This window comes from Heterodontus francisci, chromosome 10, assembly GCF_036365525.1.
Source record: "Heterodontus francisci isolate sHetFra1 chromosome 10, sHetFra1.hap1, whole genome shotgun sequence".
In the NCBI taxonomy this organism is placed as follows: Eukaryota; Metazoa; Chordata; class Chondrichthyes; order Heterodontiformes; family Heterodontidae; genus Heterodontus; species Heterodontus francisci.
In genome coordinates, this window is record NC_090380.1 from 39,934,819 (window position 1) to 39,952,061 (window position 17,243).

At 40.9% G+C, this 17,243-nt stretch overlaps 1 protein-coding gene across 4 annotated transcripts in view; it reads right to left on the reverse strand.

The window, feature by feature from the left end:
• Positions 1-4,128: 4,128 nt before the first annotated feature.
• LOC137374410 (MSL complex subunit 3-like) overlaps positions 4,129-17,243 on the reverse strand; it is a 60,504-nt gene continuing 47,389 nt past the window's right edge. For 3 of the 4 annotated variants that reach the window (XM_068040475.1, XM_068040474.1, XM_068040477.1), the window contains 3 exons: positions 12,932-13,031; positions 11,751-11,835; positions 4,129-4,738 (listed from right to left, as the gene is read on the reverse strand). In XM_068040475.1, coding sequence (XP_067896576.1) covers positions 4,639-4,738; positions 11,751-11,835; positions 12,932-13,031 — 285 coding nt within the window. In that variant the 3' untranslated portion in view covers positions 4,129-4,638. Of the gene's footprint in view, positions 4,739-11,748; positions 11,836-12,794; positions 12,904-12,931; positions 13,032-17,243 lie in introns of those variants that run through there. The other variant, XM_068040476.1, reaches the window with a different exon arrangement.

Here is a 17,243-nt window from a genome sequence, read left to right on the forward strand (position 1 = left end):
GGGTTGCTTTTGTGGTGGAAGCCAAGAACTGATTTCTAACTTTTCCTATCTGGTCTACTTAAGATGCTCATTACCAACGATTAGGGATCCAAAAGGGATGTCCTGGAGATCTTATTCATCCAGAAAGGTTATTCCTTTGTGTCAAGTTTTTCATAAGGATGATGTCAAGGGTAGCACTGGCAGATGAATAACAATCGCTATATCCATCCCTTGCCCCCACCTTTCCAGGGTTTGAGTACATAATCACTGCTAACACAGCAGCACTACTAGGGAAGTCTATCACCAGATACCATCGATTGGATGGGATATAACATAGGCCTGTTCTGGTACATGTTAAAGATCACACTATTGAAAGACAAGCAAGCTCTACAAATATCCTAAGACAACATTCCTCACTCGAATTAGCATCAACACTGAATACAAAATGCTGACCAAATCTACCAACAGTTACAAGCACATTAAAAGTAAGTATTTATTCGGCAGAAAATTCATCAGAACTTAAAGAAACTCACGAGTTAAAAGTGAATAACAATGTTTCCAGCTAGGTTTGCTCATGGTCTTGCAGTAGCAGCAGCAGCACAGATAATGGACGCTGCTGAGAGAAAAAATGTTTGTATTTTTTCATTTTTTGTAATTGGATGGGTTCAGGTTCTTTCCTGTGCATAAAGGTTCAGTATTTATCAACAATCACAATTATTTACTACAATTTAATTAGTTGTTTTGACAAGGGAACATCTTCACCAACTTTAGGATAAATACAGTTCTGCAAATGTATATCCATGTGCTACAAAATGACCATGGGCTACAAATGCCTCTAAGATTAACTATTTGTCAAACTCCTTTCCGAACAGTGCCTAAATTGAATATTAAACACTTGAATATTAAAATATATTCAAAATAACATGGCCAGAGATCAATTCTACATTGATCACAGGGAAATCCAAAATTCTGACCAAGTCACAAGTTATGAGATATTGGGCTGAATTTTAATAGCTCGCTGACGGGAGCAGGTAGGTCATTAATTTACATTCATTTAAACATTTAGATCCTGCTCCCATTACAGAGTGCCGGGGGGGCCGCCAGAAGGCCTTGCTGCCGTCAGTAATATGGGCAGGTCTACCTGACGTTGAGATTCATGGCGGGCCTCTCCTGGAGGCATTTTCCGGGACTCCCCGGAACGACCCCCGACGTCGGGGAGCCGGTAAAATTCAGCCCATTATTATTCATTAAGACACAAATGTTTTTTTATGATTAAGTGAAGTGCAACAACATTTTCAATTTTCATCTGTTTCCTTGTCAAAAAAGAACACGCTCTTGACTGATAGGCTCGCCAAGGTAAATTGGGCGGCACAGTGGTGCAGTGGTCAGCACCGCAGCCTCACAGCTCCAGGGACCCGGGTTCGATTCTGGGTACTGCCTGTGCGGAGTTTGCAAGTTCTCCCTGTGACCGCGTGGGCTTTCGCCGGGTGCTCCGGTTTCCTCCCACAGCAAAGACTTGCAGGTGATAGGTAAATTGGCCATTATAAATTGCCCCTAGTGTAGGGAGGTGATAGGGAATATGAGATTACTACAGGGTTAGTATAAATGGGTGGTTGTTGGCACAGCCAAAGGGCCTGTTTCAGTGCTGTATCTCTAAATAAATAAATAAAAGCATCAAGACCACTCCAATGACTCAAATGTAAATTCATATTCTGCTGGTAATAACCTTACAATTAGGGAACGACCTTACTGTCAAACAGTTCATTTTAAATTTCATATCAAGCTACATTGTCTCAATTTATATAGTAAGTGCCTAAGGAAAATCTGAGATACACTATGACTATTAATAAAACATTTTACACTTACAAAATTCGGGTAAAGAAGCAAATGTCTTATTTGGAATTCTCAGGGAAGTACTCAGTGCTACCAAAGACAGAAGTTCATGGTCCAATAATGGCAAGCAGATTACAAGGAACTTTGTTTTATATATGCAGGTTTTTTTCTACAACTAATTAAGCAGCTATGTAAATGCTATTTTGAGAAGATATGCATGGTTCTGAATTCTTCATAATTTCAACTAGAAATTCTAGGCCAACTTGATTATTACAATGCACCTTCAACCCATAAGGCCTGGCTTTAGACAACTCCAGACTGACATTTAGCAGAAGAGAGACTCAATCTAAGGATTGTAAGTGAAACACGAGTACAGTAAATCTCAGCCAAGTTTCCAATGGCTGAAGCTCAACAGCATAATACTCCCACATAGTACTCTCGCTTAGCTCACAAGGTTGGCACTGGTATTAAAAACAGAAAATGCAGACAGTGGCACAGTTATAAACAGATTATTAATTGATCAAAAATGATTTGAAATGTTAGCATTTGAATTATACAACACAAAATGGTAATGACTTTCCAGAGGTATCATTTTCCTCATTCTCTCTGAAGGTCAACCTTCACATACAAAATTAAATCCAATTAATGGTGGGTGGGGTGGCAAGAATCACCAGAAACAGAATAACTTCTGGGCTCATGCTTAAGATACAACAGTGTGTATGAAGCTATTGTTGATGAAAACAGAAGAGGGATGAGAAGAGAAATTCATATAGATGATAACCAGACAACAACACACTTAAAAAGAGCATCTTACTTGCAATTCTTGCAGTACATGTTTTCCATGAGCTGGGAGCCTATTACATTAGGGAGTGAAGCCATGCAGTGTAATTAATATCTGACTGATAAGGTTGAATAAGTAGAAGAATGTCGTCAAATTCAACTGGCACCACTTAGCCCCACACCTCTGTTTTATTGTGCCAAATGACAGAAAATAACAAAAAAATTGCTGTTTTCAATGTAGTGCTTCAAATTAACAACCTAAGTTCTGGACTTCCCTCTGTAAACCTCATTTAAAGGTGCTCCCTATAACTTATCCCTTTGACCAAGCTGTTGGTCGCCTCTCCTAATATCACTTTATATGGTTTGCTATCACATTTCGTCTAATAATGCTGCCTTGGCACATTTTCATTATGTTAAAGGTTCTGTATAAATATAAGTTGCTCTTATTACCCGGCAAATATTTTACTGGTTATGTATTAGTTTTAAAAAAAAATAACACTTGTGTCCGCACCAATATTTTCAACTGCAGGGAGAGGGGGACAGGAGCTATAGGATTAAAGCTCAAATGAAGATGGATGAGAGCAATTTTAGGAAAAACAGATGGTCGGGAGCAATTAGTGGTTTCTACCTCTGATATGGTAAATTAAAAAAGCTGTACTCTTGGTATGTACACTTCAAATTAACCTACGTTCATGAGACAGTGCATGATGTTTTATCCAGATTTAACTCCTACAGTACGGCTATGTTAAATAGGTAGCCAATAGATTTTTTTCCCTCTATTATGATGGCTTTGAGCATCGAGGATGGCAGACCCATTTATTACAATTCAAAAACATTTTCTATGTTCCAGTGCATTTGTAATGGTCATTCTTTTTTCTTTCTTTTGTTTTCCAGCAGCTCAATAAGTCTAAAATTCAAACTAAAAGGCCTTTACCTGGGTTAATATAATTCTATTGACCGAAAGTTCAATCAGTATTTTCCAGCTAAAATTAGATAAATTGAGGCTATAGGTAACTGCTGAACTTGGTCCAGGATTCTTTAACCACCTATTGATACCATTATAAATTTTGTAATATCAACTAAACACTACTCCCTAAAAGAAAATACCCATATTTTAGGAACAATTACAAATATTAAAGTGAGTAAAATTAGAGATCAGATTTTGTGCCAAATATCAAATATTAGCCTGAAATAACAGTCTGCATTAGTGAAGCGTCACATTGCTGGATGAGATAGTAGATGAAGGACTGTATCACCAGAGTGTTGCACCTTGAGAAGAAAAAGACAAGAATACTTATCACCCTGCAAAAGCAGCATCCCTTCAGTAATCATGCAGGCACACTAAAGCAACCTAGGCTCTACTCATTCTCCTGCTAAAAGAAAAGTGTGGTTCCAAAGAGCAAAGAAAAGCTTGTAGGACACATAACAGTCCTAAAAGGATACAATACTGGTGCACTGCATAAAATAACACTCACAAATCATAGTACCAATGGATTTTGAACAGGCACATAAACTATCAACATTAAAGCAAAATAATACCATACAACAGAAAATTTATTTTCTAATAGATAAGCAAGCACTACTGCAAATTATACAATGCCTTTTTCTTCAGCGTGTAACTTTTCAGACCATTTCAAAAACAATGTTTCCCATTACTTTAAGATGGAAACCCATAACAATTTTGTACAGAATTGAATTAAGTCTTGTTCAATAAATGCAGTCTGTGTTTCAGAATGCATTTAGTCTGTTTGCAGAAGAAATTATTGGTTGCAGTCATTTCTTTCATAATCAACACGACACAACCATAGAAGAACAGAACGTGTGCACACAGCATCAAGCAGAGTTGAGGGTGGCAAAGCAGAGTTCAAACAAAAAGTGGTCCATCTCCACAATGTAACATCAACAGATTTCCAGCAGGCAGCACTACTTAAGAGGTCATAAGCCCTCTTTTGTTCTCAGCTGCTGAAGATTATTTACATTCCTTTGCCCAATAACCACCAGGGTAAAAGTAACAATGAGGGCTAAATTCACAGCTCTGCTAATGCTTCAGTAGATAGCCTGAGGACGTTTGGTACAATAGTAAGCTTCAGATGCAGCTACATAAGCGGATTCTGGAAAAAAGTCCTCTTGGTATTCAGCCAAAAACCTGTAGATTTAAAGATACAAGATAAGCTAGAGTTCATTAAAATGCTGATATTGAACATAGTTGGAATGTATATCAAATATTGAAAGATGTCCAACATGCTTATAAACATACAATTTTCCTCCAATACTGCTTTGTAACTAGCTGCGGGAACATCCAGTGGACGACCATAAGATCAACATTAGGAACAATGCACCATGCATGCCTGCCCAGGCTAAGATTGGGAATTCACTATATATGAGACACATTAACACACTAATAACTACAAATCAGATGCAGTCAGTTTTATAGGATGTAAAACATAGGTAGGAGTAATTTTTTTTTAAATTGCATCAGAATTATTTTAAAACTTAAAAGATGTGGTTTAGTAAAAGGGGCATTACAAACACAGTAAGACAGCAGTAACCATCATGAATGAAAAATAGAAAATGCTGAAAATACAGGTCAGTCATCATCTGTAATGAAAAAAAGATAAAGTTTAAAATTTCAGGTATATCTCCTTCATTGGAACTGAAAACGAAAAAGTAAAATACATTTCTATAAGGTGAGGAAAAATGGGGAGCTCAGTAAACAATAAATATTCCAAGAATGGAGAGTGAGTTAATAGGCAAAATGGCCTGAAATCTAGGTCATTGAGGTGAGGGTATGACATGAAAAGAACAAAAGAATGTGCAAATAATGAAGGTGGTGAAAAACATGGGCAACAACAATGGCAAAAAAAAATTAGATAGGTTTTTCCGCCGCTAAGTGCAGGAGGTCTGAAATGAAGACAGAAAATGCTGACAAAACCGTGGGTTTTGCTCTCTCATCACCCCCAGCCCTGGCTTGCAATGAAGACTCTACACCAGACAAGTCATTCCCTGCCCAACACACCATGAATAAACAGACCCATCCACCATCACCAGCCACGACTGCCCTGAGGAAAATGGAGGACAGAGCCGAGGTATAAACTTACTGAAGTTAATGATCAGATTAGAGAGCTGTAGACTGCCCAGAAGAAAGATGGAGATACTGCCCCTGAAACTTACCTTGAGGTTAGATGGAATGCTGTATATTAAATACATATGTCGGAGTGGAAATGGGAGGGGAGTTAAAATGGCAAGCCACAGAGTAGTTGAGGCTACACTTGCAGACAAATGGAGTTGTTTGACAAAATGGTCATCTAATCTGTTTGGCCTTTCTCCCAATGTAGAAAAAGATACACTGTGAGTGTTGAATACAGCATACCAAATTGGAGCAATGACAATGAATTGACCTCTCACATGAAAGTAGTCATGGAGATCCCAAACAGTGGTTTGGGAGAAGGTAAATGAACATGTTCTGCATCTCTTGCAGTTACATGGGAAGGTAACAGGGTGAACGTGGAAGCAAGGTTGCTGGAAAGGTGAACAAGGAGATGCTGGAGTGAATGGTCCCTCCACAAAGCTGAGAAAGGAGAGAAGGGGAAGATGTTTGGTGAGGTAGAAAGATGATCTGCTGAATGTAGATGCTAGAGAATAAAGGGTAAGGTCAACAGGGCACTTCTTGTGATAAGAGAGGGTGTGGGTGAGAGTAGAGGAAATTGGGCGGATACAGTCAAGGGTCCTGTTGACTCTGTGAATGGGAAACCTCAGCTTAGGAAAAAGTAGGATATTTGAGATGCTTTGGTGAGGAAAATTTTATAGCAATATCTGAACAGTGCTTTAAGTCCATCGTCCTTGAACACAAGCGTCAAAGGCAAGTTGCAGCCAATCTTCTACTTATACTAAGCTCTTAATTTTCCACACAATTCTGGTTTAGAAGTCCAAAATGATTTTGTTAAAGCCTCTTGCATATCTGTTTTCCTGAATGGATATCATGACGACCGCTTAGCCTTCAGTCTTTTACCATTAATTTTGCTTACATGATCACCATTTTCCTGTGTGCTGGTTAGACTACAGTGACAGTCCACCAGTGTGTTGTGTTATAACAGAAAAAGGCAGCCACATAAAGTAGGCAGATTAAATGTCCTGCTGGAAGAGGTCAACACTTATTATGAATACCAGTATGTCCCACATTTCAGAAACTTGCATCACAAAGCAATTTGATGGCCAGAGCCTGTAACTACATGATGACAGTTGACCCAGCAAAACTGAATTGGCAAAGATATCACAAATAAACTGTATTCTTTGATTGACCTATTAATAAGTGTTTAGTTGCCCATAAAGGCTCAAGTCATATGTCTGCGAGTGCATTGTTTCACACTTTCAATGTTAATTGCTAATGGGAAATCACCAGCAAAAATCATGACAACAAAAGTAAACATTTGGATAGAAAGTGCTCGTCTTACACAAGATTTTCAATCAGATAAACGTGAATATTGTCAAAATGAATGAACTGGGAGCCAGACCGTCATCTATTTTCATTTATTGTCACCACTAAACTCAAAAGAGCATAACAGAAATGCTTTATCCTTATGACAAAGTTGTTATATTAGTAAGTGAGTATTAAGTTCTTCTCTTCAACTGGTGAACCAGTTATGCATTTCTAGCATTTTGCACTTTATTTTACATGAGCGATTAATTCTTCATGTTGTAGTGTACCTTACAGTTAAGTACAGCTAAATACACATCTGGTCCAAACACTTCGATTTAATACTCATTATTGTTCCAGTTAAAGAGATCCAAGACCAAGGGTAATTTCTTGGCAAAGTGGCGAGCTATTTTTTTCTGCGGGATTCATTTGCATTGGCAGCAATAAAATCTGTCCTGCCATTAAATGGTATAAATAGGCAAGGACCAAGCAATGTGATTCCAAATCAAGTTCAATTATTGTAAATAAATAAATGCAACAATGAACAGTAAGAAATGTTTTCTGACTGTTTCGGTCATATGCAAAATATTAAGTATTACTAAAACGTTACAAGTTCCTTAGAGATGGTTCTTTGTTCTTCCCTCCATACAGAACTGTGGATAAGTTTACTGATTACCAAGATATTCACTATGAGGAACCATTGACATGATTCCCCAAGGCTGAAGCAGGGACAGGCACCAACATGTTACACCATGGATATTTGATAAAATTATTGACTCAGCCGCAAACATGTGGGCAATTAATCTGTACGTAAAATGTATAGCCAATCTAATGTCATCAAAACACTACGATTTAAAACACTTTCCTCCCTATTCAGTGAGACACCTGGCATTGTTTCTGTTTGCACAAGTATTCAATGTCTGCCCACACACTTGACGTAGCAATGCGGAGAATCCAGATAGATATCTATCTGTCCGGAGTGTCCTTGATCTCTTTCTCTCCCCTCTCACTCACACTCTCCCTCTGCGTCAATCCCCATCACCCTGTGTCCATCTCACTCCCGTCCCTCTCTTCCCCCCCCCCCACACACACTGCCTCCCTCCCTCTCTCCCCCTCCCTCTCTCACACCTGTCTTCCTCCATCTCTCTCAGCCCCTCCCCCTCCATCTCTCTCAGCCCCTCCCCCTCCATCTCTCTCAGCCCCTCCCCCTCCATCTCTCTCTCTCTGCCCCATCCTCTCTCCCTTCCTCTCCTCTGTCCCCTCCTCTCTCCCTCTCCCCCACCTCCTCCCTCTTCCCTGTAGGGTGTGAGTGTTCCCTGTGGAGTCCCATTTAAGAAGGCAGAAGTAAAATGCATAAGCTTGCAAAAAGTAGTGGCTGCAGGCCTCAGGCCTACACCTCCCTCCCTCCTTCCTCTCTCCTCCACCAGTCTCTCTCCCTCCCCCTCCTTCCTCCCCCTCCCTCTCCCCATTCTCTCTCCCCATTCCTCCTCTTTCTCCCCTTTCCCTCCTTTCTCCCCATTCCCTCTCCCCCCGCCCCCCCCCACTCTCTCTTCCTCTTCTCTCTCTCCCCTTCTTCATCCCCACCCCACCCCAACCCCACCTATTGCTGGGAACGGGAAAAGCAGTTTCTGAACTTCAGACACATTCGTGGTTTTCTTGCGGGCTATAAAAAAAAAAAAATCGCAGCCCGCCTGAAGACCCCAAATCTGTCCGAAGTTCAGAAGCACTGATCCCGCTCCAGCACCTGTCAACTGTGAAACTGACAGACGCAATTTTTTTTTCAAGTCTGTCTGAAGACGTCAATGGAAAATTTATCATCCCTGAAATTACCAGTCACGGACCCCAAAATTGTTTAACTATGACACTGGCGTCTGTGTACGGACACGTTGCCGATCCCTGGGCTGGAGTGGGTGACAATTAACAAACTGGAATGGTGCATGAAAGTTACAATTCATCTTTTTATAAAGGCCGCGTTTGCTGACAACGCAACCACGAGGTGGTGCAGTACTTGCACATGTGCAAATGCAGCATCATGCACTGAAACGCCACTGTCTGCAAAGTTTTGGCAGCTGCCAGTAGCAAAGATGACACTGCTCAATTTATCACAAAAACAAATGAAACCAAAATGGCCACTTCTGGTCCCTGCTGCTGCTCCGTGCAATGGGTTGTTTAATGAATTTTATTGACGATTATTTCAGGACACAAACCCGAATTTTAAACCAGTGAGAATTTTAAAAAGAGATTTCTAACATTTTGGAATTTGGAACAGATAAATCCTGGGAGCTTGTGTTCAGCATTCAGTCTTCTGTGTTGCAATAAGAGCCAAGTCAACAACTTGATCCAGCATCACTTCAGTGAGTTTTATGTTTAGACCTGAGCTCCATGATAGCTGCATGTGCGGGATTGAGTGTGCATTTCAACAGAATCTGTGGCCTCGCCCCTTGCTCCCCCCTGCTTGCAATCTCCTGCGCATCTTGTCACTCTCTCTTTTCCACGCTTCCCCCGTGCGGGGAAAAAAGGCTCCCATCATGGGAGGGAGCGGGTACCAGAAGCGGGAGGGAGACAAGTGGGGCGAAATGGTGAAGCTGGGAGTGACAAGCGACGAATGACGTTTTCGTGCAAATTAGTCGTGGCAAGCCGAGTGCTGACTTAGGCTGTGCATGCGCAGCACAATACTGGCAGCAAGCATCTGTTCTGTGCATTTGTGAATCTGGGAGCGCTCTGATGACGTCGGCCGGGTTGGGGTGGGGTGGGGGTGGTAGGGGCTGTGTTGTTAGGATTCACTTTGTTTTATAAAATCCTTTCCAAATCCACTTTATTCCCTCTATAACCTGGATGCCTTGGTCTAGTTTAAGAAGTTTAAGATTAAGGAAGTTCCTGCTCTCAATTTGATTTGAGCTGATGAAGCCACTAGAATTACTCTATACACAGGTAAATAGTGGATACAACACTACATGGTAAACAAGGTGCAGGCTGAGACATGTGCAGCAAGGTAGATGGGAGCACAAAATTAACCTTAAGAAGTTGTGCAGGGAGATGAACGGGGAGGTCACAGATTTCCCACAGTCCAGTGCATGAATCACCAAACCTGGCTCAGGAAAGGATAGTTAATTCTATATTTAAATTCCAATATAGAAGTAAATTTCTAGTAAATAATGTTGCCTTGAAAGCAGCTCCACAGACAGAAGTAGTAGGTTAAGCTTCACTACCCATATTTTTGATGTACCTTTTTGCTTACTATGCAATGTTAAGGTGTAGCTGCTGAGCTCTTGTATATCTGGCATAATCATGCAACAGCTGATGCTCCCATCATAATATTCTGGAGCATCAACTGCCCAGACAAATTTCTTTAATGGTGTAGTGCAGATAGTCAGGAAGCTACCATCCTCTTCAAGTTTGCTTGGCTTTTAAACAAAAATCGAGGAATTTCTACACAACTCATTAAGAGCTATAATATTCCATTACTGGCCAGACATAAGGAGCTCAAGATAACACTCAGATAATAGGGAGGAACGAAGATTTGTTTGAAGTTGCTTCCTTTGCTAATTTAGTGGAGTTAAGCAAATGGGGTAACGGTTCTGCTAAAACAGCAGAGAAAGCAATTTCAGATGAACACACCCATAGAGTCATAGAGTTATACAGCACAGAAATAGGCCCTTCGGCCCATCGTGTCCATGCCGGCCATCAAGCACCTATCTATTCAAATCCCATTTTCCAGCACTTGGCCGGTAGCCTTGTATGCTATGGTGTTTCAAGTGCTCACCTAGATACTTCTTAAATGTTGTGAGGGTTCCTGCCTCTACCAGCCCTTCAGGCAGTGTGTTACAGATTCCAACCACCCTCTGGGTGAAGTTTTTTTTCCTCAAATCCCCTCTAAACCTCCTGCCCCTTACCTTAAATCTGGATCTTCAGTGAATCATGTGCAACACTTAACATTTTCCAATGAAACAAGAGAGAAGAGTAATCACCAAAAATAAGCAACAGGCAAACAAATAAATGAAGATATGAAAGGTTCACACAGGAAAAGACCCACGTTCCATCTGGCATGTCCCAATTAATTGTAATACCTAGTGCAACACAATGCAGACACTCCCCATCTGCTCGGAACTAGATAATCTCCTGGGAGAAGCGAAAAACCAGAAAAAACACAGGTCAGTTAAGGGAAAAATTCCTCTCTGACCCCTTTAGGTGATCAAAACCAGTTTTGTATAATTTGACCTCCGCCCCAGACAAAAGCAGGTCCAACTCTCTGTTGAAGGAATAAATGTTCACTGCACGAGTCAGCACCCCGTTCACAGGTTTAATATTTTATGGGGGAAAAAAAATCAATATAAAACTTATAAGCATAACCCCATGATCCTCCCAACACTATCCAGTTGAAATAACTGGTCCGCATAAACACAATCAACTCCCTTAATTATTTTAGAAACCTTGATCAAATTGCCCGCGTCTATGCTTTGCTGAAGTATGCAGAACCAGTTCCTTGAGCCTACCTGGATAACTGAGGTGTTTTAAACTGGGATTTATTATCTGCATGTGAAGAGATTAAAACTAAACACAATATTCTAATTGAGGCATGGTCAAAGTGTACAAGAACAAGATGGTATGCTTTAATCTATAGCGAACTGCCCTGTGAATACAACCTCAGATCCTGTTTTAGCTATAGCTTTAGCCAATTCTCAGCCCACTGCAGCTGATTACCACTAATTCCACAAAGTTCTAAGAGCACATTTTAACATCTTACCTCAGGAACAGCTCTAGGTGCTTTACCAAGACCTTCAGATTCCGGTCAGTAATTTGCATCTTTCCCAACAGCTCTGGTAGCTTCACTGGAACAAAATAGATAAAAGAAATGCACTTCAGTTTAAAAAAATACTTTACTGGATGCTTTTGAAGCATCCTTCAAGATCCATTGTGTACCTTAGTAACTAAAAAAGAGTATGACCACATTTATTATACTATTTGGTGTATTTCCTGGAACTTGAACAGCAAGTAAGAAAACCTCTTATACTCAGTTATTTACTGTACTTTTCCCCCTCCACATTCCAATACGCCTTTGCATCATTTAATGAAGATGCAAAAATGTATTTATTCTGCATTCCTCCCTGCTCAAAACCCTGTATTCTGTTTCAGCCTTTTTCCTTATGCCTTGCATCCCATGGTGGATTTACAGTGTTGGCTGAAGCTACCATTGGCGTATCCTGCCAAGGGACTCACGACCCAGCATACTGTGTGTTCAATAACTGCACTTGAACAGATAATTATTTCCTGACTGGTTGACTGGCACTCAGAATTTTTATATAAATGGTTAAATCTGCAACAAAATTCCATCTCAATATTTTACCTGCCACTTGAGCCTAGTTACGCGTAAATTTTCAACATTGGTCACACTACACATTTGAGGTCACACATCTACAATAACAAATTCAAAACTGTATACGGTTCTTTCACTCGCTGCAGTATTTTGGGGATTTCTGCCCACATGGAAAGGATTCTGTTGCATGCTACAACATTTCTATAAAGGATAGATTCAGCTTACAATGGTTAACTCCTAAAGTTACATTTTGGCTTAACATTCAAAACCAGTTAAATTAATTAAACTATTTTCCAGGTAAATCATAGAATCATACTGCAAAGGCGGCGGCCATTCGACCCATCGAGCCTGTGCTGGCTCTTTGAAAGAGCTATTTAATTAATTCCACTCCCTTGCTGTGTCCTCATTACACTTCGAAATATATGACTAGGTTTTATCAGGGAGGTTTAACTGCCATTTTCAAAAATTCCTTACACTAAGATTGGAATGTCTTTTGGTGTTCAGATTTTGACGAGTTTTCCCTTTAACAAAAACGATATGACATCTGTTTAATTCCTATTACTTCCTCTTCCAGTTTCTTCCACTGAAATTAAAAAAGCGCAAAGATTTACCAAACAGTCGCAAAAGATGTTGAGCTCCATAGATATACGAGGGTGCAGGAGGCTGTTCAGTCAATGGATAATTATCTGGCATCATTTTCCAAGATAAAACCTGTGAAACCAACAAAAACTCAGTTTCCGCTCACAGACATTTGCTATTAAAATACAGTCAATGCAACTAAATTTCAACAGATTAAAGTCAATTCCAATTCACTCCTGCATTCCTGATCCAATCAACAGCATATCGTCATCTTTTATAACTTAAATGCTTCTCAATCTAAGTAGTCATGTTCAAGGTTCAGTTTGAGAAATCCACCCACTGCCAAATCTAACAGCGAATTTTAGGTGTCCATAAACTATCAAGGATTTCAGTTGCTTTAACATAACAAGATCAAATAGTTTACACTAATACCAAGAAAGGCCCTCAATTCTGTACATTTCTCAAATCCTACTTTTTTCAAAAAAGGACACTTTTACTTGAATTACATGAAAATTACAACACGAAAAAGGGCGCCTTTCAATTTCCTTTGGCCCTCTGAATTTCTTACTTAACCTTCTATTTTAGCGTAATCTGCAAACCTGGACACCATTCTCTCGAGCCCTACATCCAAATCATTGAGCAGCACAGTGAACAGAAGTAGTCTCAAGATAAAACCCTGTGGACCACCACAATCCACTCCTACCTACTCCAAGAAACTGCCTTTAAACTTTGTTTCCTCCCTTCCAACCAGTATTTAATTTAATTTGCTAATATCCTCCTAATTCCATTTCCTTAATCCTATTAGTCTGCTGTGTGGTACCTCGTCAAAGGCTTTCTCATAGTGCCCAGTACATGACATGCACTGTATTTCCCCCCTCATTATATCTGCCACTCCTCACATAACTCTCATCAGGTATGCCAAGCATGATCTTGTTTGTTGCTAATTATTTTCTTTTACTCTTTATATTTAGTAATTTTACCTTTAATTAAAAATGCCAACATCTTCCCATCACATAATTAATTGGACAGTGAATATCTAGGTTTGCTCTGCTTCTCTTTTTGAAAATAATCATCAAATTGGCCACTCTCCAGTCCTCTGGAATACATCAATTTTCAATAGTCAGCAACAAAATTTCTAGGACTTCCACTATTATATCCCATCAGTTCCCAGCACTTTGTTCCTCTTTAGCTTAATTAATTTCTCACTTTCCTCTTTCTTATTATCTCATCTCACTTCTAATCAATTTGAGGACTTACCTCCTTCCGAATATCCTTCTCTTCAGTAAACCCTGAAGCAAAGTACTTGTTAAATATCCCCACCAATGTCTACTTAACCTCTGCTACCTTCCATGACAGTGCTTCTGATATGACCTCCTTTTTCCTCAACCGAGGATTTCCCCCCACTGTGGTTGACAGGGCCCTCAACCGTGTCCGACCCATTCCCCGCACCTCTACCTTCACCCCTTCCCCTCCCTCCCAGAACCGTGACAGGGTTCCCCTTGTCCTCACTTTCCACCCCACCAGCCTCCATATCCAAAGGATCATCCTCCGCCATTTCCGCCACCTCCAGCGTGATGCCACTACCAGTCGCATCTTCCCCTCCCTTCCTCTGTCAGCATTCCGAAGGGATCGTTCCCTCCACGACACCCTGGTCCACTCCTCCATTACCCCCACCACCTCGCCCCCGTCCCAGGGCACCTTCCCCTGCAATCGCAGGAGGTGTAATACCTGCCCATTTACCTCCTCTCTCCTCACTATCCCAGGCCCCAAACACTCCTTTCAGGTGAAGCAGCGATTTACTTGTACTTCTTTCAATGCAGTATACTGTATTCGCTGCTCACAGTGTGGTCTCCTCTACATTGGGGAGACTAAGCACAGACTGGGTGACCGCTTTGTGGAACATCTCCGCTCAGTCCACAAGCAGGACCCTGAGCTTCCAGTTGCTTGCCATTTCAACACTCCCCCCTGCTCTCATGCTCACATCTCTGTCCTGGGATTGCTGCAGTGTTCCAGTGAACATCAACGCAAGCTCGAGGAACAGCATCTCATCTACCGATTAGGCACACTACAGCCTGCCGGACTGAACATTGAGTTCAATAATTTCAGAGCATGACAGCTGTAGAAATACTTCATTGGCTGTAAAGCTTTGGGACATCCTGAGGTCGTGAAAGATGCTTTGGAAATGCACGTTCCTTCTTTCTTCTTTGGTGCGTATATTAGGGTCCTTGGAATTTTAACTTTGGAGTACAGATTGTCCACTGATCCATAACGCAGCATCCTTGTCCCAACATAACCGTAATTCTGTCTTGGTAGTACTTTGTTTTTACTTTCATTTTTAGTTATTTTTTCTTCCTTTTTTTAAACATTCTTTTTTACATTTTTTACAATTTTTTTTTTTGCATTTATTTCATTTCATCTTGGTTTGTTCAGTTTGCTTACCCACTGTTTTTTTTCAGGCTTGCACTTGCTGCTGTTCAATATTCAGTGTATTTACACCTAATCTGTACTAATGCTTTGTCTTTCAACACACCATTAACATATTGTTTGCCTTTGCTCCGTGACCTTTTGGTCAGCTATGTGGCCTGGTCCAATCTGCACCTTCTCCTTTGTTATCTCTTGCCCCACCCCCATCTCACTTGTTTATAATCTGTGACTTTTCTAATATTTGTCAGTTCCGATGAAGGGTCACTGACCCGAAATGTCAACTCTGCTTCTCTTTCCACAGATGCTGCCAGACCTGCTGAGTGGTTCCAGCATTTCTTGTTATTTCTACTTAACCTCTATTCATTATCCATTCCTCTGAGGCCACACCTCACATTTACCAATCTCTATGACTCTTTTTGCTGATATATTTGTAGAATAATGCAGATTCTCTCATCATACTCCATCCTTGCTTTCCTATCCCTTTTAACAACAATTTGCATTTATATAGCACCTTTAACATAGTAAAACATCATGAGTTGCCATATAACATCACAGGGACATTATCAAAAAAAATCTGACACCAAACCACATTAGAAGATATTAGGGCAGAGGACCAAAAGCTTGGTCAAAGAGGTAGGTTTTAAGGAGCGTCTTAAAGGTGGAGAGAGGGGTAGCGAGGTGGGGGGGGGGGGGGGGGGGGGGTTTAGGAAGGAAATTCCAGAGCTTAGGACCTTGGCAGCTAAAGGGACAGCTACCAATAGTGGAGTGCTTAAAATCGAGGATGCTCAAGAGATCAGAATTGGAGGAATGCAGATATCTTGGAGGGTTGTGGGGCTGAAAGAGATTATAGAGATTGGGAGGGGTGAAGCCATGGAAAGATTTTAAAATAAGGATGAGAATTTTTACAATCAAGACGTTGCTTAACCGGAAGCCAATGTAGGTTAGCAAGCACAATGATGATGGGTGAATGAGTGCGAGTTAGGATAGCAGAGTTTTGGATGATGTTGAGTTTCCTCTGAAGAACCCCCCCCACGCCCTGAACTCACATCTTCCTTTAGTTTCTCTGTCTCCCCATATCTTGTCTGAAAGACCCATCCCCTGCTCCCGCAACACTATTCCCACTAAACTGCTGACCACCCAACTTCTCTTCCTGATCCCATGTTCATTTGCTCGCTGGTGTCATCATCTTCCCACATGGTTGACTGCCACAGATCTCCACCTGTCCTGGCCTTACATATTTTGCATTGGTCAACTGCATCCAGTCCATTATATGTCATCCATTTTCTTCTCTGCTTCCCTTGCCTACGTTTCCGTCTCTGTCTACTTTCTGCTCTAATGATGTGACCGAAGTATTGTATCTTTCCCTCTTTGATGTTATGCACTAATTTCCTCTTCTCCAGCCATTTCTATCACTTCCTTATTAGTCTTTCTGACTGTGTAGGATATGCATCCACATCTCGAATACATTCAGCTTATCAATAGTCTCTTTGTTTGTTGTCCATGTCTCCGAAGGATATAACATAGATGACAAAATGTAGCACCTCAGCATTTTTTTTTCCTGAGATTCAGTTTCAGTTTCTTGATGTTAACTTGTCCTTCATTCTGACAAAGCCAGTCTTGACTATCTCAATTCTCCTTCGGATCTCACAATCACATCTCCCATCAGCTGTGATAATGTGCCCAATGTGAACCTTTTCACTTGTTCCAGGACTTATCTATTTACTTCAATTTTCACTTCCAGGGTTAGGTCTCTCAATGGCCACGCCCCTCTCTAACTCTATAATCTCCTCTAGCCCCACATCCCTTCGAGAAATCTGCACTCATACATTTCTGGCTGCTTGAGCATCCCTGATTTTAATTGCACCACCACTGGTGGCTGTACCTTCAGCTGCCTAGGCCTTAAGTTCTGGAATTCCTTCC